The 22,775-nt window shown below is 41.5% G+C and overlaps 1 protein-coding gene across 1 annotated transcript in view; it reads right to left on the bottom strand.

Moving 5' to 3' along the window:
- Positions 1–503: 503 nt before the first annotated feature.
- Positions 504–22,775, bottom strand: part of fgd4a (FYVE, RhoGEF and PH domain containing 4a) — a 50,372-nt gene continuing 28,100 nt past the window's right edge. The window contains exons 4-19 of the mRNA XM_046037907.1: positions 14,599–14,751; positions 13,215–13,428; positions 10,499–10,910; positions 8,898–8,987; positions 8,574–8,719; positions 8,131–8,287; positions 7,799–7,937; positions 7,643–7,701; positions 7,403–7,549; positions 6,869–7,041; positions 6,482–6,512; positions 6,314–6,394; positions 6,102–6,227; positions 3,309–3,446; positions 2,991–3,131; positions 504–2,889 (exon numbers count right to left, since the gene is read on the bottom strand). Of these exons, the coding sequence (XP_045893863.1) occupies positions 2,620–2,889; positions 2,991–3,131; positions 3,309–3,446; positions 6,102–6,227; positions 6,314–6,394; positions 6,482–6,512; positions 6,869–7,041; positions 7,403–7,549; positions 7,643–7,701; positions 7,799–7,937; positions 8,131–8,287; positions 8,574–8,719; positions 8,898–8,987; positions 10,499–10,910; positions 13,215–13,428; positions 14,599–14,751 (2,477 nt within the window). The 3' untranslated portion in view covers positions 504–2,619. The remainder of the gene's footprint in view (positions 2,890–2,990; positions 3,132–3,308; positions 3,447–6,101; positions 6,228–6,313; positions 6,395–6,481; positions 6,513–6,868; positions 7,042–7,402; positions 7,550–7,642; positions 7,702–7,798; positions 7,938–8,130; positions 8,288–8,573; positions 8,720–8,897; positions 8,988–10,498; positions 10,911–13,214; positions 13,429–14,598; positions 14,752–22,775) is intronic.

The following is a 22,775-nucleotide window of genomic DNA, read 5'->3' as shown; positions in this document are numbered from 1 at the left end:
AAACCGAGACTGAAATGCTGCTCCACAGACTGAGTTCTCATTACAAGGGGAACTGAGGTATGAAACGATCCCTGGCTTGAAAAATTGAGGTCTGAACCGAACGATGGATTTGGAGAATCGTTACACCCCTAATATACAATTTGTACGAATAGAAATGTTCTTCCTATGGGGTAGTGTTTCTTTGCTGCACAGTGACCTCTTCACTTGGTTTGTACATTTCCAGACAAAGCCTCAAATGTCACCTATTTTTAGTTCTTCACTTATCACACGCTTCTTCAGACTGTTGCTCGCTTCTGACAAACAGCAACTACTGACTCCACCTGTTTTTACGTGCGTGTCTGGGGTGACTCATTGTGAAAAACTTGTTATAGGGAACCAAAACGAGATGTTTATTTGTGACTGATGTGGCCAGAAGTGTTGGACTGGTTTGAAATGCCTTGAACACATTGCAGGTCAAGTCATCTAAGTAAAATAACATTACAAACAAGCCAGATCCACATAAATCATATTCAACCTCTGTTTATTTTCTTTGAAGGTACACTTTAAAAGATCATAAAGTGCGTAGATTCTCAAACCTTTGGGGATGGGGACACATAAAAATCTGGATATACATTCAGATCCTACAGATGGGGAAGTTTTGTGCTCTTGCTTTTTATTTGAATACTGCAGAGGGGAAATAGTTCAGGGGAGGGAGGGGGGTAATACTCTGGTGAGCACCAGCATCGAGCACAGGGGGGAACACGGCGCAACAGAACCATGTGAACGAACAAAGTCCATCCAGCGCTACAAGCGTTCGCTGTCACGCTGAAGAACCGAGGTTTGATGAGTTAGTGGAAAAACATCTGCTCTCAGAAAAAAATAACATCTACCTACTGCACTTTGTAGTTGACAGTGAGGGAACAACTTTGTGCTACTTTTATCGGATCATGCTTTGTCATACTCTATAAATTACATTAAATATTAAAATTAATTACAGCATCAAAAACATATACATTTCTCACACCAGCTTGCTATATCTGGGATTGTGCTGCACTTGCATCGTAACAGAAAAGCCTGCCACACAAAGACGATGGTGATCGATCACATCTCTCCACACTGTAGTTAGACAAGCATTTACCATTCATCCTCAGATTTGCATGCCAATGACTATCATCCATCATTTGTTTTAGAAGACACATGATTGCAGTGTGCCATTTCAATACAAACAGCACTGTCCAGACCATACGGTTGGTACATATTATGATATCATCGAGATTAAGCATTACATTTAAACGGCCATTTTACACATAAAGGTCAGTTTACTTGTCATGGAGAGTACTACTCAAGCTGTGAAAACAGTTGTGTCCTGCGGCTCTGCAAGGGGCTTTCTGAGAAAGTAAGTAGTAAGTAGTTATCTAAGTATCTGACAGAAAACCCGTTGATTTCAGAGGCAGGACACGTCTAATTTAAGTCGCCACAGAGTTGCATCATGGGAATTGTAGGATCCAGCGTTTCTGAAGCATTGCCATTAAAAAAAAAAACCTGTGGGCAGTGGGTTCAAAATCCATGAGAAGGACTGACTTGTTGTATTAATGGATGTGATGTAGCACCTTGATTTGTCAGATATTAGTTTAACTGGATGAGCCAAAAACAGACATTCACACTTTTGGTTGTTTGATCTATAAATGTACTATATATTACAACATGTATTGCCATTGCCAATATATAAAATAACATACTGGGAGACGATTTTATCCATATCTCCCACCTATATGAAGCTGGTATTTTAGACTGACTCTTATTTCACCTATGGTCAGCTATGAACATATTTACAAATGATTTGATTTGACTATAGGACAGGCGCAACCAATTGCAAAGCAGACAGATCAGCCAACGTGCATCCAGAGTTCGATTAGGCTGTTGATGAATCTTCACTGAGGGGTGAAGGAGGGACATGAGACCATAATTATCCAACCACATGATCTTTTTCCCAGTTTTGGAACTATCTTCTCAAGCAAAGACAACTGGCAACACTGTAAATACTTTACTGTTTTCTATGTTACCAAAAGAAAGTTTGAGACTGATTTCTGTACAAACAAACACAAACGTTCCTTTTTGAACAAAACAAATAAAACATTTATACTGTACAGGTACACAGAGAGTTGGGTTACAGCACCAGCAGACTTAGTTTGGACTTTCCTTTTGCTTTGATTCACATCCAGTACAGGGTGCTGTGTAAGTCTGTGGTAGTCCACTGGCTCACGAGTAGTTGACACAAGTTAAGAGTGTTTGAAGAGTTTGAGCTGTTGTTACTAGTGCCTGTTTGAGGGAAGTCAATCAATCCTGAGGCCCCTCTGCTCTAGTGTTGATTGTACCAGACATGTCCTTTTAGTAATCCAGCACAGCTCAAGCAGTGAATTAGAAATTCTTGTGTGGGTTTATGAGAGAATCCAGGAGGAAACTGGGAAACAGCAGAATGGCAAGGAAAGGCATCTTATACAGCACTGATTTTCCACTCTGTCTTTAAGATTCAGATTCAGAAGTACAGCATGGAGAGTGTGGATTTGTATTTTGTGCGAGCAGGACACAGCTGCACGTCCTGTCTTTATTGTGCAATCCAACAGCAGTTTACTTGCACTCTTATGTGCTATCAGTGCCCGCGTCTTGTGTGTTGTTGTTGTCCATTGTGTTGGCATTGCTGCCGTTGGTCTGAGGGCAATCTGGCATCTCACCCTTCACTGCCACCCGGATCACTTTCAGCCAGCGCTGCTTAAGCTCCTCTGTTTCAGCAGCAAAGTTGTGGATGGACTTGGACTGAGAGAGGCGGAAGTTGGCGGGAGGGTCTGTGGGCCTGGCGCTGTCATCCACAGAATAGCCCAGGAGGGGGATAGTACACTGGGCCTTCACGTCCTGAGGAGAGTGGTTGGAGAAGAAGAGAACCTTATCTTTATGGATGGATTTTCAATGAATATGGGTGATCTAAGATTTGCTTCATTTTCTTGGTGTTTTACCTGCGGAGCTCCGTAGAGATAGAGCACCAGACACTCCTTCTCAGGGATGACGCACCACACCTTCTGCCAAGGTTTGTTCTTCTCACAGTACTGCAGGAAGCCGCACATGATGCTGCTGCCTGTGAACTGAGCTGCCTCGATCTGCACGGGGGGGAATTAGTTTGACTTAACTTTACTTTACTCATGCAAAATCAGCATTAAAACTTTAAAGAAATAATGATTCCACATTTATTCTGACAATTATCAATCGAGTGATATAATATCATTTATCGTGAAAACATTTTTGGCCACATCGCCCAGCCCTAGTATCCTCTTCACCTCCAGGATGCCCTTCTTCTTGCCCTCGGCTATCATTTCTCCAGTCAGGATGGAGTAACAGTCTTTGCACACTTTGTTTGTCTTGTAGCCATCATACTCGAGTGCCACCTTATTGTCTGAACATTTCCAGCACACCACCTGCCGGAAAGAGGAACAGAAGATCTTTCGTCACTCCCATAGTTAATATCATGATATACCACGTTCTTATTAAAACCATCACTACTTTTTTTTTAAATTGTTGAATTGTATTTTGAGAACCATTTAGTTTACTACTACTACTACTACTGTTATCTTATTTAATCACTGAAGCATTTTGTGGCATTTTGCCTGAGACTGGTAGCAGACAGTTAAGAGATGAAACAAAGAAGCTATGAATAAAATTGGGGATGTTTCTATTACATCAGTGGTTTCAAAGTCTGAGACTGCAGGCCTCCCCTTAAACAAAACTTGGGAAAAGGCAGCCCCTCACCCCTCTTAGTTTCCTTGCTTAGCTTTGCTCAATTCCTGGATATCTTTGGGGTTAATCATTATGTTATTTGATCCCATAGACACTCAAAATTTGAGGCAAGATAGCCTAATATTGCTGTCTGACATAACGTCACACCAAATACATTAAAATAAGGTCTGTCCTAAGGAATGTATTAGTTTCTGACTCTGATGAAGTGGGAAAAACAGTTCCCCAAACCTATTGTATCTCTGAACTCTTCCTTTAACCACATCACACATGTGTAGGCTATTCTATGTGATTTCCTTTTGATAACTAATGTAATATTGTTTCACTTCCATTCACTGAGCTTCTCCTGAAACTGTTTGGAGCCCCCCTGGGGCTTTGAAAACCTCTGTATTACACGGTCAGCGTCTGACAGCTCTAAAAAAACATAGGGGTAAACCGGGGGTGAAAGTAACAAGGCGATTTTCTCAGAGCCCTGACCGCATTTGCAGGCCAAGCTGTGACAGCACCTTCAGCACGCAACCCTTGATGGAGCTGCCAAATATCGTATGATTTTGTCATCGTTTACCGCGGCCGTCTTCGGAAAACTGTTTTCGAGCACGGCAAGTAAATTTCTGAAGCAGGACTCTTTTTCGAATTACAAGTTGTGTATCTCGTTTCATGTTTCACAGTACTGATTAATCAACAGGTTATTTAGTGCTTTAACACACCCTGAAGTTTGCCCTTTCAGAGTTTTTCAGTGTAAAAATAAATCGTGTTTATATGTCAGGAGTTCCTGTCAGGACGAAAGTAGCACTTGTCACTTTTGTCCCGCTACAGTGACCACAAATGTTTCTTTTGTCCCACTGCTAATGTGGTGACTTTGTGTGTTGCAGCATTCATTAAAACATGTTTATGTCATATTATACCAACAGAATATGCAAATAGCGTGGGTCAGAAAGTCAGATGTCTGATTCAGCCAGATGTTTATGAGAAGGCGTTTCTGGACATCTCTATTAGAAACATTAGTCTCTGGTCAGCTGATAAAGTTGCATGCCATATGCCATGCTCTTTGTTCAGATAATGCAGGAGGAGGGCAGAGATAATTGGGGAGAAGACTAGACCAAAGGTACAGATAACATTATTAAGTCTTCTCCTTGGACTAGGAGAGGAAGCTGCATGCTTATATTAAGAGAGCGGCTGATATTTATTTTGGCCTGTCTCCTAAGGAGGTCAGTGGAGCAGGTGTCAGTAAAAAGCACTCAAAATGCAGATCACTCATACTGTTCTTACTAAAACAAATTTAAATTCATTTCAAAATGTGAAATTTGTATAGGCCTATTCTGTAAATAGCTTTTTAATTTGTATCTTAATTTTATTGTTTACTTTCATTTTTGTCTTTCTAAATTATGTTTAATTGTTTCACTGTTTCTGAAACTGCTGCAACATGCAAATATCCCCAGTGCAGGATCAGTAAAGTCTTATTTTATTTTAATCATGTCAGGTTCATAAATAATCTCCATCTAACCGTTTCCCCCCTGTTTTAGGTGCACACATTTGCATATTTATATTATATATTATTATTATATAATATATCCTTAATATAATATGAAATATTCTAAATAATTCAAGTTTGGGCTATCAGGTTACTTTTGAAACTGAATATTTAAAATAAAAATGTAATTTGAATTTTGTTTTTAAAGATAAAGGACAAAAGAAGGTCACAGGAATGTTTATTTATTAAATACAAGGGTATCACAATAAATCTAGCTTGTGTTTTTGTGTTACTTTTGTTAAAAGTGAAATTATACGGAAGTCGTTCTACATTTGTACAAAATACCACCTGATATTGATAGACCACACCTGTGAGTTAGTGACCACAGCAAAAATATATCTCTGTCTGAAACATCATCTTTTAAAATCACGTTTTTCTGAAAAATGGTACTTTTCCCCCTGCTCTCCCCTACAGATTATACAGAATGTGACTCTAACATGGAAGCGCATTCAATCTCCTTGATTGAACGCCTACATATTTACCATTATCCCCAAAATGTATTTCAGGAGTTTCACTTCTCGTACTAGTGGGAGCCGTAAAAAAGTGAAACTATCAATAGGTTTATGTTAGTGTGGTGAGTGGGTGTTTCATTTAAAGGTGAAAAAAGGGTTGTTAAAAAGTGATCAGGGTAGATAAATATGTATATACAGTGTGTGTTTTTCTGACATCACATGATTTCTTGACGTTTCAAATCAACATTTCCTCACATTTGAACTGCAACTGTGAGCTCTGAATGTGTCCCCGGTGTACTAAGCTGTCCTCGTGGACGCTCACACTCATCAACCTACTGTACATAGCTATTACTCACGTAGCCGCAGGCCCTGCAGTGGTGTCTCCGCCGTGTCAGAGCATTGAAAGGCTCTTTACACTTCATACACATTGTCACTTCATTGTCACGGATCCAGCGAGGGGCGCGCTTCCCCAGCTCTGCATTCTATATTCAAATAAAAACAGTCAGTGCGATGGTGCAGAATGTAGCGACAGTTTTAACTAGGTGTACAACTCTGATGTGACACTGACCGACACTTCCTCCACGTCTCTCAGTGCATTCTTAAATGACTCGTTTCTTTGCTGGAAGATCTCAATGGTTTCAAGTAAAGCCTGAAGGATGAAAAAAAAACCTCTACATCACAATCAAACACAAATAATTAAATAAAATTATTCTGATTGACATTGTACTGTACGTACCTTAATCCAGCTTGCTTTATCCTGCTCTGAGCTAAGGATGAAAATGAAGCCAGAATAAGCATTAGAACATTGAAACTGTATAACCGTAACTCATGTTCCTCTTATAACACCAACATAGCAGTTAGCAGTGGTCAAAGAGTTTAATTAGAGATTTACAGGATTTAAATATGGAGCTTGGGTGTGCTCATTTAGGCGGTCTTCCATATATATATATATATAAAATTATACTGTATGGGGTATAAATGACATATAATTACATACTTCAATGTGGGAGGGGCTGGGATGTTTTTGCACCTTTTCTCAGGGCTTGCAAAAAGCATGTTTTTTAAAATGACCTCCTATTGTGTTATATTATATATACGTGTGATATTTCTCCATAAAATGTACCTGGCCTGTAGCTCTAGTGTCCTCTCCTTCCCTGACACCTGGAAGGTATGAGGGTAATCCTCGTTGGACGTTTCCAGGACCTTCATGCCGTCGATGCCGATCCGCGTCCTCACTGTGTACTTAGGTCCTCCCAGGCTGAATTTGGGCACGCAGTACAACAGCATGTTGTTGAACTGGCAGAAGAAGAAACTGTTAGTATAGATCAGCGCTTTTCCAGTTTAGGTTTCTGCCACTGGTTTCTTCCAAAGGGCCCCGTTTTAAACACTGCAGGTAATCTGAATTGCACAGAAGGGAGACATTCAGCCTGAAGCTAATAAGGAACAGCCAGAACATAATCACATCATCTGGCAATCTCAGTAATTGAGAGATTTGTTCATGGGCCCCCGATGTATCCTCACACAGGAGGTGCTCCTGGCTTGAAATGATGCATTTATTTCAATTGACTTGTGCAGACGAAGTCTCGCCTCGGCATATTTCCCTGCAGTGTCCTTCATCAGATAAGAAGATGTTCCCGCACCCAACAGTTTCTCTCACCAGGTAGAGGTATCGCTCCATGGCCGAAGTGTTCCGGGCTGCCAGCTTCAAGATGTGACCCTCTTTAATGAACTCGTTAGAGGGGTTAACAATGTCCTCCTCCTCACCCAGCATCTCGTATATCTCCATCAGTTTCTTCAGATTCTCCTAAATAACAACGGGACATTTAGTTTAGTTGGACGTTGACAAGTTGGAGAAATTAAAAGTCCAAAGAAAACGGTTTCAGACATCTGCACTTACAGATTTTCGTATGGCGCTGTTGGAGTGAGTAGCTGCTGTGGCGATAATTTCTAATGATTCTAGGATGTAAAAAATAGATAGGTTAGGTACCTTAAAATAGCCAAAGTGAAATAAAAATGACTCCTTGGAGTGTAAATGTTAGGTCTCTCGACTTACTTTCTGCATTTTGTCGGTCAGGGTCGTCCTGAGGCAGCTTCTTCAGATAGTCTTTCAGCAGCATCTCATAGCGAGGGACTCTCTGCACAGGCTCCAACATGTGATGCTGAAGCGTCAGGCAGCCACAGGCCTCTTGACTCTGTCCATAAATAACAACAACAAAAAAAAAACTCTTGCATGTTACCTGTGTGTACGCGACATGCTAATAAACCTATTAGATGTCAACAAAAAACGGTGCTTTTCACATTGGTACAACACTGCAGCACGAGTCTGTGTTCTTTCAGTGACTCGAAACCTCGCGTTTGTCCTGACTTGATTCTGGTTGGCAGTACCTGTATTTCCTGAATGATGGCCTTGAATTGAGGCGAACGATCAGTCCACTGTTTCAGCAGTTCCATGGCCTTGTCAAAATTCTTCACATACTCTGCGTACATCTTGAGGAAGGGTGTGAGTTTCAACAGGATGTCTCCGATGCGACGCGTGGATGCCCTGCAGGGAGGGACAGAACAGGATAAGTTTAGTAACCATAATGTAGAGACCGGAGGTTGTTAGTGTAGTATAATCCAAAATCTATTTACAGTTTATATGTAAATTTACAGGTAAAGAACTCTGGTATCGCCACCTGTAGTTTCCACTGTTTTACCATTTATTATTATCATCCAACAGAAGCTTTATTATCTGTGTATGAGTGCTGGTTTCAGTACAAAGAGACAATGTGAAGGCAGCAAGGCCTGATAAAGAACCATATTGCACTTCATTACAGGCTGAAGCTCACCATTCTCCCATGCGCTTCTCCAGGTCTGGAAGCAGAAACTGGCTGTGAAAAGCGTTGATGGAGGAGATGTTGGAGAAGATGTTCTTCACTACGTCCCCAGGGAATGTCCCTTTATTGGCCTCCTCCATTAGCTTAGCACAGAATACCTGAAGAGCCGCATAAAATATAGAACTGATGAGAAAAGTCAATTTTGTCTGTCCATTAAAATACATTTCTACACCTAACCTGCTTTGCCATTTTACCATCAATGTTTCGCTACGGTGTAATGTAAACCCTTTACTATGTGACATGGTCAAAAGAAGTGAACTGGAACGAGTCCCTCACCTGGTCCAGCAAGTTAAGTCGCGCTACGTAGGCCTTCTCCGTATGCAAGAGCTCGCTGGCGATCTTAAAAAGCTTCTGTTCATTTGTCTCCTGAAAACAGAGGGTACAACAATGTGTGGTGATCTAACATAACTTCTGATTGTTATTAATTAATTAGCAAAGTGTGACAATAATCTTATTCTGTTGAGCTAGAAAGTCAATTGCTTATCTTTTGCCCGCTGCTATTATGGTGAGTGTGTTAATCTGAGCTGACTAAAAATAATGCAGAAGTGTGAGACAAAATGTTGCATGTATTGAGTTCAACTCAGTATTAATTCCCACAGTGTTATTTGCAAGTGTAGCTTGTAGTTCCTGTTTGGTTCAGGCCTCTGAGCTCAGGAACAACGTGTAACATTTTCTGCATTTCAGTAAGAAAATCTTCATTGCAAATTATGCATTTATTGGACTGATTCAGGTTCAGTGCCTCAGTGACTCGTCTGCCGTTCGAGCGCTGCTGTTTGTTATTAAATGCTGTTTCATGCAGCAGCATTTAGCAGTGGTGAGTGTGACCCTAGCCGGGCTAGCCTGTGGTGTAAGAGGGGCTCTAAGAACAGGAAATGAAAATATGGAAGAAGGGAAATGACACCAAATCAAACAAAGACACAAAAATGTCCAACAGACCTTTGTTTGACAAGCAACAACAGTAGCCTAAAAAAATGTACTCAACAAAAGGTTCCACACACATCTTGATTTCATGAAATGTTGCAATCTGCCTCACATTTCCTCATAATTCATTTGTCAACAGATCTACAATGTGGCTAATTCTTTAGTGAGTTTCTGAGAAATATTTTTTCCACAGTTCTTTCATGTTCATGAATTTGTTTTCCAAGCATACTCTGCTTCAGAAGAAGACAAACAATTATTATGTATTTTAAAACTCTGGTCATTGGAGAATTTCGTGGAATGCATTTTAGTGCAAACAGCACAAACAAATCTGATTAGAGAACAAAGCCACTCAAAACTTCATCCAAATTTTATTGAGTCTTGACTGGCTACTAGATTTGAATAAAGATCAGGCAAGTTTCTACTTGACAAAGCTTCCCCCATATGCATAGTTTTCACTGAACATTTCACCGTGGAGCGACCGATGGCGCAGCTCCTGGCCCTTCCTCTCCCATACCATCGGGACTGCGTGTTTGTTTTCAGCAGTGAGAAGACAGAGTGATCTGAACCTGAGATATTTATAATCTGTAGACTGTAACAGCAGCCACCAAAAGCTCCCACAGGGGAGATGTGGCTGAGGCACCAACTCAGCTGCTCCAGCATTTGACATCTGTTCAGTCTTTGCAGAAAATAACCCCTCTGAGACGCACAGACAAAGACTCTCCCGTGTAACTCTACCCTTTCAATGTCAGAGTAACCTGGAGTTGAATTAGTTCAGGAGATTTAATTGTCCTGAAAGCCCAAAACATAAATAAATGCTGATGGTTTTCCTTTTAGAGACTGCAGAGTCAGAGCAACAAGACATCCCTGTAAGGTTGTAAATATACAATACAAATACACAGATCACTTGGGCGCAAGGGCGACAAAGTTGAAAAATCAACCAGCAGACATGCACGTACCTTTTGGTCTGTGCTCCCTTCTACATTCCTGTGCTCAGTTTCTGCTGTAGTCCCACTGTCCTCATTCTCAGTGTTGCTTTCTGTGCCAGTCCTGTCTGTGTGTGGAGGTGAATGATCATCACTCTGTTCTGCGCTCCCGTCCCCCATATCTCCATTTACCAGCCCGTCGGTCTCTATCCTTTCATTGTTCCTCTCCTGTTTGTCCTCCTTCTCCCTGTCCTGCTCCATCTGCGCTAGCACCCCGTTAGCCGCCGGTTTGGGGGCATCCTGCGGTGCGGCCTGTACAGGGGAGTGGTTCTCCTGACTGCCGTCGGCCTCTGTCTGCCTCTGGTGCACGCGGTGAGCTGGGCTGCAGTTGGACAACTTGCTGATCTGTTTGAGCGGTGAGCCGTCTCTCTTGCTCTCTGTGTTGCTGGAGGAACAGGGGAAAATGCAAAGGAGGAAGTCGGTCAGTGCGGCAAGAGAAATTAACTAACAAAACAAAAGGTGAGGAACAAGGAGGGGAAAAAAAGATTACACGAGTCTGTTCAGGAGCTGCTCAAGCCGTTGATCGGGGAGTGGGGGACACAGCAAGCAGAGCGCTTTTTTGCACGCAAGTGTGAGAGTTAAAAATAAATCAGTAGAGATGCACAAACTTCCTTTTGACTTATGCGGCAGCTGAGAGCTGGTGTAATGCAGAGGAAGTGTGTTCTGTGTGTAAGCAAAGGAGGAATGGAGGTACAGTAATGAGTAGGACAGCAGGAGGGGGAGAGGTACTACACTACTCCCCAGAGATAGAGGCTGTCCTACTTCCAAGGAGAACCAACATTACATACGCACACACACATTCATGTACAATGTCACCATTCATCTGCTCGACATCCTGTACCGGCAGTCAGTCCAGCTGTTTCCCTGTAAAAGACCCTCCAGACCTCCGGTCTTACAGCAAGAGTAGCTACTGTATCTTAGCTCAGTTTTGCTGATCTCACATCTGGTGTAAAACAAATCAGTTCTAGGAAGAAAAAAAACTGCTCACACTTTGAGCATCGCCATTTTTAACTTAACCTTTATTGATTAAAAAAGCTGGTGATTTTTAGCCTCAGCAACGTTCCCCTGCTTGCGCTGAATGTCTCGGTAGAAACAGGAAGTGTGTATAAATAGAGGAACAACAACAGGCTGGTGAAACACTCCACAGATGAATCACTTCTGGGCTGTAGGCCACCTCAGGTGTTGTGACAACAATATTGTCCATAACCCCCAGAGGAACCCTGAATAACACCACGATTAGCTGGTGAGAGATACTGCTTCATACTGTTTTCAGAAAAACACACACTGCTTCAGCTTGTAGAGTGTATGTGCACACAGTGGGTCCTCTTTGCATTTAAATAGCACAGTAAGTGTTCCAGTACATGACTGTGTTTTAAAACAGGCTGAACTAGACAAGAATTAAGAACAGCTACACTTGCCATGTGGCCTATCCTTTAAGGTGCCTTTAAGGCAGCCAAGTGTCATGTGAACCAGATTAGTATATTAGTAGGCTAATTCTGTTCTCTGAAGCTGCAGGCCTTTCTCTTCTTTCTGTCCCAGGGCCACTAGAGGGCTAATCCCCACAGCCCCACAGAGTGAATGAAAAATATACACCCCGTCGCTCTGATTAGCCTCACTTCAACACTAGAAAATGTGATGAAAGGTGTGGAATTCTGTTTAGATTATGTAATTCTGTTTTCAGAGATCCAGGCCAGAGAAGAGTTGGAATATGAGGCTACAGAGTGAAATCTTTGTAGGCATGCTACTGCTGCAGACTGAATATTTTTGGGCTCTACTGTATGAGAAGTTGGGACAAGGGCACCATTGTTGTGCCTCTCACCACTTTCAGTGGGCCTCCCTCGCATAGACAAGGCTGCAGCTACGATCACAACTTGCACAATAAAACAAGGTTTAATGCGCAAAAAAAGAAGGGGCCATTGGTAGGCCATGTAGAGCGCTTATTCCTGCATTAGAATTGGTAAACTGAGCAGGGTAAGAGTTTGTGTAAAAGCAGAGCCAACACAATACTTAAATCACCATGTAACTAGGAGGCAAGAAGATCAAAGTAGAGACATTAAAGTTGAGATAGTCGGAGAGATCCTACCTCATCCTCCTAGGCTTCATCTCGCACGGAGTCCTGTCCCATAACTGAATGAGGTGCTGTGTTTCCCCTCGCCTGTACAAATCTCCTTTCATCCCCGTGCTAACGCTTGGCTTGTGAAGCACAGGCTTATCTCCGCTTGTTCTGTCTACGGCTCCCGCCTGTGCTACTATCAATGAGTCAGGCTGAAGGCTTTAATCGAGGGACTTCTGCTTTTCATACTTCAAATAATCGGCATAGGAAACATTAGGAAAGTCAAAGTTTTCCATCACTGTGATTACAACAGCTTGAATGAGGTCGTCTTGTTACAACAGCTATTGAGTGACGTAGATGGAGTTATTCAACTGGAACCAATCTATGATGCTAAAAAAAAATGCTATGCTGGTGTTCAGAGACTGTGTGATGTTTTGAATCAGCGGAATTTCTCAAGCGAAAGCAATACGGAAGAGCCACTTTCACTGAATGATATTCCACAATAGATTGGCATCAGATGAAATGAGCAATTCCTTACACAGATCCTCCTGTCCTATACTCCACTTTTTTCATTCCTTCTAGTTTCTCTCTGTGAAGGGAAACCACACACAGCACCAGAGAGTGAAGAGCTCCTACCTGTTCTCCTCAAAGTGGCTGATGAGTTCTAAGACTTTGGAGTGTTTCTCCCTGGCTCCCTCCCGGTTCACAGCCCCTCTTCCTCCACCTCCTCCTCTTCCTCCTCCTCCTCCCCCCTCTTCCATGTTTGGTCTAAAAGTGGGTTTCTGGATGCGGCTCAGAGGGGACGTGAGCTCCGTCACCGGGCTCTGGAGATGTGGTGGCTTTGGAGGCACTGGAGAGAAGACGGAGGGAAAGTTTGAACACTGGATGCTGGTGAGATGAGATTTTTCTCACCAGGGAATATGTCACTGCAGTGTCATTTTGGACCACAGGGGGGCAGTACAAGCTATCCCAACTGACACCACACACAGGACGCTCAGCTGTAATGAATATATTAAATGTAACAAAAACTTAATCTAGCTCAGGTTGGTGTAACTGAGCGATTTCACTTTTTTTTTCACAAATCATGTGGAATTAAATTTCCCGCATGATTTACAGCAGCAGAAAGAATGGAGCTGTGTCTCTCGTCTTATCTGAGTATGATGATTAACTCAAACTCAAATAAAGAAGGAACGAGGCTCAAGGTTCACTGATCTTCTGTTAATATTCTATTCCTGTTTTCGCTTGTCCCTGCAATGATCTGAACATGTGTAGAGCCATATAGTATACTGTGGTGTAAATAAAACTTTTACTCTACTAAATTTCAGAAGGTTTGCTCCACTTTAATTATTAGTTACAGCTATTACATAAGTATTATTAGACAGCTTTGGTTGCAAGTTACTTTACTAATTAAAATGTTTGCATACGAATCATACAAGGAGCTTATAAAATATGATGTTTTGTTATAAAGTTAACTATCCAACAGAATATACAAGTACAGCTAAAACAATTAGTCGATAAATCGATGAGTCCATGAACAGACAACTATTTCGAGAGTCATCATTTTTAATGTGAAGGTAAACATATTATTGTTCGAGCTTCTCAAATGTGAGGATTTGCTATTTTTTCTTTTAATAATTTGTATTTACTTTGTGGACAAAACAAATTAAAAATTTTTTCAAACCAAACAACCCGATCGATTAATGGAGAAATAATGAGCAGATTAATCCATAATGAAAATAATCATTAGTTGGAGTCCGATACTGAATACTAGCAACCACCACTGTAAGGCATGGCTGAATGTAAGGAATATATAGCCTAGTGTTTCTAGAAAATCACACAGTAAACAAGCATAGAAGGGCCATGTTAAAGCAGGAAAAAGGTCACTCTGAGACAATTAGCGTGTGCGTGTCAATACATTCTCACTGACTTCACATGTGGATCATAGGGTGATGCAGTTACGTCCACTGACCCCCCGGCTCTGCAGTGTTTGGCTGAATTGTTGTGAGTTGTCACTATGTACCTTGCGGTTTAGACGGCAGCCGAGGTCTGCTGCTGGGGACTCTTCCATTGACCCCTCCCCTTTTCTTGTTAGTCCTCCCACTGCTCGCCCGACTCAGACACTCATGCACACTGGGTGGGCTGCTGCTCGTGCACGTCGGGCTACTGCCTAGAGCTGAAGGACAGAGAGGGAGAGAGAGCATGTCTATGTGAGCAGGCACAGTCCAACATCTATTGTTCACAGTCAATGAAATGAGAGTGATGATACAAATCGTGAAAGACAGATTAAGACAAAAAAAATAACTTAGTTAGTAATGTTTCATGTAAATGTTGACACCATTTTTTCCCCATTAGACAGAGAATAGTAGGAAGTGGCAGGAAATCAAACCAGGACCACCTGGGCACCCAACAACATTGATTTTAATCACAAAATACATCTTCGTTACAAACGTCTGTGTCACAAATGACAGTAGTGATATACCAATATATAACAATAGTGCACTATTGGATACAGTTTCAATTCACAGGCACCAATACCTGTATAGGTTCTTAGACATTGAGGCACAGCTGTATCCTGTCTTCATTCCAGACTTCTGAACTCAGAAAATGTTCTTCTTTCTGGCAATTCAGCATTATGCCCTTTTATGACTTTTGACTTCATGCCTTTTATAACTTTATGAGTGTGATGTCATGGTACATGTGCTGTGTATGTCTCATGTTACGCAGTGTTTGATCTCTGTCTATTTTTTTTCACTTTGCATTATAGGCATACATTTTCTACCTCAATTATAATATCCGACCCACAGTGGGGTTGTAGCTGAAAATACAAGCAAAACACAAAATATCAAATGTGAAGGAAATGTTGTAAACACCGAACTACAAGAGGTTCAATCTGCTGAAAGCTGAAGCCTATTGATGAATTCAGTGCTACGATTTAGAACTTGACTTTAAAGTCTTTGGATTATTATTAAAAACTTTCACAGCCTTGTCTCAAAATCACAACCGGTTGAAACATTGCAAGCCTGAGAGATCAATGTGGCTTTCAAACAAACTAACTTACCATCACGCTAAAACATAAGCCTATACACAGATGTAACACACAAACAGGGCATACCTTATATTCATTGCTGTGAATATGTTTATGATAAACAGCTGCAAGGTAAATATTAGAGTGTCAGACAGTTCAGTTGATTATCTGGCTAATGATCCAGCTGATGATCAGCTTTTAACCAACCAGCTGGCCACAGATGGTACAGCATCAGTGTTTAGATAGAGCAGGCAGACTGATTTAATGGAGCAACAGACACAGACTGGCAATGTTTATAGTAATCCAAATCTACCCCTCTCTGACCTCACAGCACGCGCCAGCACACGCACACGCACACGTGAAGTGCGTACACTACATGCAGCCTAGTAAGGCAAATGCCCATATATGGTCCTACATTGCCAGGAGCCAGTAGGTCCTCTCATTATTTTACAAGGTATTAGTCCATTAGTTTCCATTTAAGGTAGTCACTGAAATAGGTATCGTTGCTTTAGAGCGATTTAACAAGCAGCACTGATGTATGGGGTTAGATGCAGAAATCAATGTAGCTATGCACTCGGCTAACTTGTATGGATAAATAGTGTGTGGAATGGAATAGCTGATAGCTATAGAGTGGGCCTTAAATGATACAGACTAAGATTTTTGCAAAAACTAGAACATCCGACTACTTTTATTTATATCTGTTCTGTTTTTACTCTTAAAGGTCGACAATACACAGACAGAATTGTCCGGTCCTTCTCTGGTTTGGTACTTAGTTATGCTAATGTGGAAAGAGAAATTTTCCATAATATAAATCATTGATATATTAGCTCTTAATTCCTTGATAGACAGTTTCATTTTCAAAGATAGATCCAGCTAAAAGCATTTGCACTTATAGAGGAATACATAACATTTCAGATTAGATCTTCCACCCTTCCTGACAAATACATCAGCATTATATGAGCTGAAACTATTAATCAATTGACAGAAAATTAATCTGGAACTATTCTAATGATCCACTAATTGCTTAAGCCTTTTTTTCTAAGCAACAACATAAAGAGTTTACTGCCATGGTAGCGCCTCTGTGGGACTGCACTTTGGCACATTTGAGCTAAATGCTAACATCAGCATGTTAACATGCTCACACTGACGCCAACAAGTGTATGTTTAGCAGGTAATAAGTACCAGGTGCACCATCTAAGTTTATCCTGTTAGCATGTTAACATTTGCTAATTAGCACTAAAGTACAGCTGAGGCTGATGGGAATCTCAGTAGTTTTGGAGGTATTTTGTAAAATTTTTTCAAATTTTGAACTGATGGTGGTGCTAAATAAAAAGTCAGAGGATCACCAAAGTAAGTAGGACTCCTCCTCTGAGGACCACAGATGTCTGTACAAAATATCATGACAATGTATCAAGTAGTTTTTAAGATATTTCAGTCTAGACTAAAGTGGTGGACTGACAGACAAACATTGCCATTCATAAAGCCATGGCGGTAGTATGGCTAATAAAAATGGCAAACTTGGCCACTACTTTCACATAGTCCTATGTGATGGTAAATGGATAGTTTTGGAGTTTGGGACTGTTGGATGACTTTTTGAAGATATCAGCTTGGGCTTTAAGAAATTGTAACATGTATTTTTTTTTTACTATTTTATTACCTTTTATAGGCCAGACGATTAGTCCATTAATTGAGAAAATAAACTGTAGTTTAATTGAAAATGGAAATAATTGTAAGTTGTATATGAACATCTGATATTAGAGTGGAACAAGTATGTATACCACATATGTGGTGTACCCTTCTAGATGCAGTTTGTTTACAAAAGTGTTGCCTTGGGGACTATATTTACTTTCCCTTCAGAGATCTTTATCATACTAACCTGAGACAAAGAGAAAAAAAACCCCCACAGAATCACAGTGTCACATACAGTTTCTATTTTTACAGCCTGACTGTAATTAAAGACACCAGCTCTAGTAACTGTCTGGCTGGAAACGGTCCCACGCTGTGCTTGGGAGGCCAGACTTTCTATACACGGCCCCAAAATTACCAATCAATTCTGAAAGCGCCCTCAGGAATTTCTCTTGATTATGTGCTTGGTTTTGCCTCAGGGCCACATTAAGAGATCACAAAGAACACATCCAGCAACAAGTTATACACCATATAATACATGTATGGCTCAAGATGAAGTCTCTGCCTGTAGATTGTACTCCACATATGGCATTTATCCTGGAAGATTGCAGGGGGTCCACTCTCCACAGCCTGGCCCTGTCTCCTAGGGATGTTATTAACTATGTCAAACACAAGTCCCTCAGCTGTAAATCAACTCTGTGCTGGAGGCTTTCACTCGAACCTGAGTAAGTTGTGCGTGTAAATGTTCCTGTTCAAGATAATACAAGAATGAGGTAAACAGAGATATGTCTGGAAATGCAAACATATGAACACGAATGCCAGTAGACAACGCAATTCACAGAAAGACTGGCTCACATCAACTATCTTTAAACTATTATCTGAACCATTAGGGCAAAGAAAAAGATTGTACTGTGACAGTAAAATTAGAATAAGCTCTACTTCCTTTCTCAGAACCTGAGTGCTTGGCAGGAACTGCTGCTCCTGGTAACATTCTGGCATCTTCTCATAAAACCTTGCCACAAGTGACAGTAAATTAGTAGTAGCCAGCCACCACCCTGCTGAAACACGTTGACTCTCCTCCTCCATCTGCGTGACGGGAAAGGAGCCCTGATGCCTGGATCTGACACTAATGAAAGAGGAACATCTGCTGGACAATGACTCAGCTGGGAAGAGATGTCGCCTCACTTCTTTGTATCCTACCTGGTGGTATGACAACTGCTCTTACTCTGGGTAACGTGCTCTGCAGAGAAACCGAAACACAGTTGGAGCACCTCTGCAATCCAGGAAGTGAGGAGCTGACAAGTCAAACCGAGACTCGACCTTTGCCTCTGTCCTTGGTGGAGGATGGCGAGACTTGCTGCCATGGCAACTAGCCTGTTACCTTCTGAAGACGCAGCATTTATTTCACTAGAGAGTGGACTGAGCCAGAAGGCATCTGTTTCTATCTCAATAAATCCAAAACTGCGAGGGTGAGAAATGAGAATTGCTCTCATAAAGGTCAGGTGCCAGCAGCAGCGTAGATGAGAAGGAACAACTTGTGCTGGTTTGCAAAGCACCCGGCTTTCACAAATATCCTCTACACTATTCTAAAAACATGAACATCATCTTCCCTTAGTGTGTGAGTCTATCAGGAAGACAGAGCTATGTCACATCTCACCAAAAAATTCAGACCAGAACCATCTTGTTTTCAATGAGGAAATTTAATCTACTTTCTGAGGTTTACCTGAGCTCAGTGTGTTATGTGCATACTGTATGTGCGTGTGTGTGTGTGGCCAATGTTGTGGTGGTATTACAGAATGCCACCCACCTCCCATCCACAACTCTACAGCTATGCCACATCACAGCGGTAGAGGAATGAGTTTACTGCAAGCCAGCAAAGGAGGCAGAAGGAATGTATCACTCTGACACAAAAATCTTTCTCTGCAACAAAAAAACAAACAGTGTCCGAAAATAGTGATTCATCCAAACTAGTGCCTAAAATAGTTTGGTTACAAGGATGCCAAGGTCCGCTGGTTTGTTGGTCAAACACTTTGGTCCTAAGCAAAACAACTATTGGATAGATAGCCATAAAACTTTAATTTATTTCATTAAAAACAAAAAATGTCATCCTCATGGTGGCACTAGAGTAAAAAGCCAGAAGGATCTGGGGACCATAAATGTCTCCACAACATTTTCCATCATGTCATTGTTCAGATATTTTAGTCTGGAAGAAGGTGGTGGCCCAACAGACTGACACTGCCATCCCTACAGCTGGTGTGTTTAAAACTACATGGCCTTTCTAACAATGTACTTACTACCTGCAGCAAAGTCTGAGATACTTTCTTGTCCTTTAAGCACAGAAACAAACTGCAATCCTCCTGGCTTTGCAGGTGGGCAGTCTGTTATTCTCCACATGTCAGCCTCTCAGTCAAACATTATTAAGTGACATTCAAGACATTTCTGCGCTCATGACATCACCACCTCCTTGAAGCATTGTCACCTGGAAGTAGGCCTGCCTGACCTGTCTTTTATGCATCTCACTGTTTCTGTCCCTCCGCCCAAACCCCCTTTGGCATAATGTGTGCCGATACTTAAGTGTGAGAAGAAAAAAAAACACAAAAGGCACACCTGTCTGTGGGATGCAGTGTGTCCCTACCCTGCCAGCAGCTCAAGACACCAGGCAGCTTGAAACTAAGGCTTTGTCTTCTCGCCTCGTGGCCCCACGGGCAAAACCTCCATATCACAAGGAATTTCTGAGTGGACTTTTTGCAAATTCTGCTTCTTCTTAATAAATGGGATGGCAATATTAACCAGAGTGGTTTTTACACAGCTACAGTAAAATCAGGAAACACGAGGGAAAAGGATGGACAGAAGAAATCTTAGTTAGTTAAAGTAGACAGCCATATCTAGAATATCTTCACTTGACCATCAATCAGCTTGCAACTGTTCCATTACGGCTGAAATGCAAAGGGATGGAAATTATCGAGTGTGATGATCTCTCCGAGCCTGTTTACATGTGTAGGCTGTTTATTATATCAAAGGCTCAGACAGTTTTAGGGTGTAAACAGTGCAACACTGTCACATTCTCGTAAATCAGCAGATAAAAGAGTATGTCAACATGAGAGCATGCATGCTTGTTTCTAGCCATTACCTAAGTGAGGTCTGCTGCAGATGATCACAAATCAAAGGTTAAAAATGTAAATACAACAAGACGTGACCACAGTCAGGAGAGATAAAAAGAGCAGAAATAAAAGTCAAAGTTAAAAATCCCAGTAAGTGAACTCACCCTGTGCTTGAGTCAGAAAAGGAAAACAGATGCTGTGGAGTGTATCCTCAGTGTGGGACCAGGATGTGTGTGTGTGTGTGTCCCAGAAGAGCACAAAGTTCTTCCCAGGCTGTGCTGCCGCTCAGTGACTCAGCTCGGCAAGCAGCCTCCTAAAGCAGTACCAAGACTCCTCCTTCACTCAAGCTAACACACCCCTTATTTAAGTGGCATTTACAAAACACAGAGGCACACACACACACACACACACACACACACACACACACACACACACACACATCCAGAGGTTCACAACACACAACTCTGAAAGGACAGGATCTATATATTTAGACAAAGCTACAAATCTACAAACCGTGGAAAGTCATTACTAAATCATGATTAAACATGACAACATGATTAAAGTGCTCTTCAACATCCTCTCACTTGTTGATCTTATTTTTTTTAACCTGATCATAAAAGAAACAAACAAACAAAGCCTATTGCTAAGAGTGTTAGTGTGAAACAGGACAACTAGAGGACAGAGCATTACAGTTGTGTAACGTCCAGAGCAGCTCTCGTTCTGTTTGGTATCAGTCACTCTGATCAATGATTAACAAATACCACAGTAAAGCAGCCTGGAGCGCCACGCACCAGTTCTCTTATGTGAAACTAAATGAAGCCCAAAGCCGCTTATGTATTATTTTATAACTGTCCCGCCAAATTCTTCTCCCGAGGCATATTTCTTCTGCAAATATTTCAGACTTTAAAAACAACACAAAAATTAATGAACAAACTCAGTGAGTCGAACGTGTATCTGGTAAAATCCACTGACCACATGTGAATCTAGATTAACATACATGAAAATGAAACAAAGATCCTAGGAACAGGCTTCTTATTATCATGTACGAGATGTACCTTTTGCAGAAGTGGGCACAGGGAACCGCGACTTGAGCTTCTCCATGTTCTGTATCTCTCCTGTGTGCAGAGCTGCTCCTGGTGTCTGCGACAGTCAAGCTCGGAGGTGCTTGCTCTTTTGAGTAATTGCTGAGTGGGTTATAGATCGACTTTGAGCCTTCACATGCTTACAAAAAAACATCAAGACAGGAACTGTCTAACGGCTATGCTATGACACCCACAGGTCTTGTCTGTCTGTGAAGATGTGAAAGGTGTGTGTATGCGTGTGCTTATTTTGCTGTACTCCACCTATACTCCACCTGCATGCTCACTGATGTGCGTTATGTGTCGGCAGAGCAGGATTAGAAGGAGTGACATGAACGATGCTGCTCTTCCAGCAAACCAGTCCGACCAGTAGAAATTCCACTCACTAAATGACGTATCCTTTTTTTTTTTTTTTTTTTAAACGATGTTTCCTTACACGACTGCAGTAGTTCAGGCACAGCTACATTTATAATCCAATTCTTAACACTTCAGATAAGTGAAGCAATGGCAACCAAAACTGCACTCTCATGCTCACGTCTCAGTTGTGCAACCAGAAGTCGGTGCCAGTAAAAACGTGATGCAGCCAGCCTCTGCAGCCTGCATCCTTATTGTTGGCAGGGTCTCATTTAGCAGGACTGACTGTTGTCATCAGAGATGCTGCCAGTGACCTCTGAGGTGTTCAAATAGAAGCATTTGGACCGATGGCTTAATGAAAAGACATGTTCTTTAATGAAAGAGCAAACGGTTAAATCACATCGTCAGCTGCTGAATTGGCTCAGTTTGAACTTATAGTGGGACTTTGGATTCATCTATTTTAGACACAAGAACACATAATTTATTTTTCCTCCCGCCGTTCTGCTATTACAGCGATAGTTGCTATTACAGCGATAGTTACAGTGGGGGAAAAAAGTATTTGACCCCTTGCTGATTTTGCAGGTTTGCCCACTTACAAAGAATGCAACAATCTACAATTTTAATCATATGTACATTCTAACAGTGAAAGACAGAATCCCAAAGAAAATTCCAGAAAATCACATCATATGAATTTATAAAAATTGATAACCATCTGATGAGGAAAAACAAGTATATGACCCCCTACCAAACAGCAAGTATTCTGGCTCCTACAAGCCAGTTAGTCTTTCTTTAAGACACAGCCCCAATCCCAACCAATTATCTACATCAAATACACCTGCCTCACCTCGTTACCTGTATAAAAGACACCTGTCAACACCCAAACAACCAGCATCCAACATCACCACCATGGGCAAGACCAAAGAGCTTTCTACGGACATCAGGGACAAGATTGTTGATCTGCACAAGGCTGGGATGGGCTACAAGAGAATCGGAAAGCAACTTGGAGAGAAAA

Source organism: Micropterus dolomieu, linkage group LG22 (assembly GCF_021292245.1).
Source record: "Micropterus dolomieu isolate WLL.071019.BEF.003 ecotype Adirondacks linkage group LG22, ASM2129224v1, whole genome shotgun sequence".
In the NCBI taxonomy this organism is placed as follows: domain Eukaryota; kingdom Metazoa; phylum Chordata; class Actinopteri; order Centrarchiformes; family Centrarchidae; genus Micropterus; species Micropterus dolomieu.
Note: the sequence above shows the minus strand (reverse complement) of the source record. Positions and strands in the feature narration are given on the sequence as shown.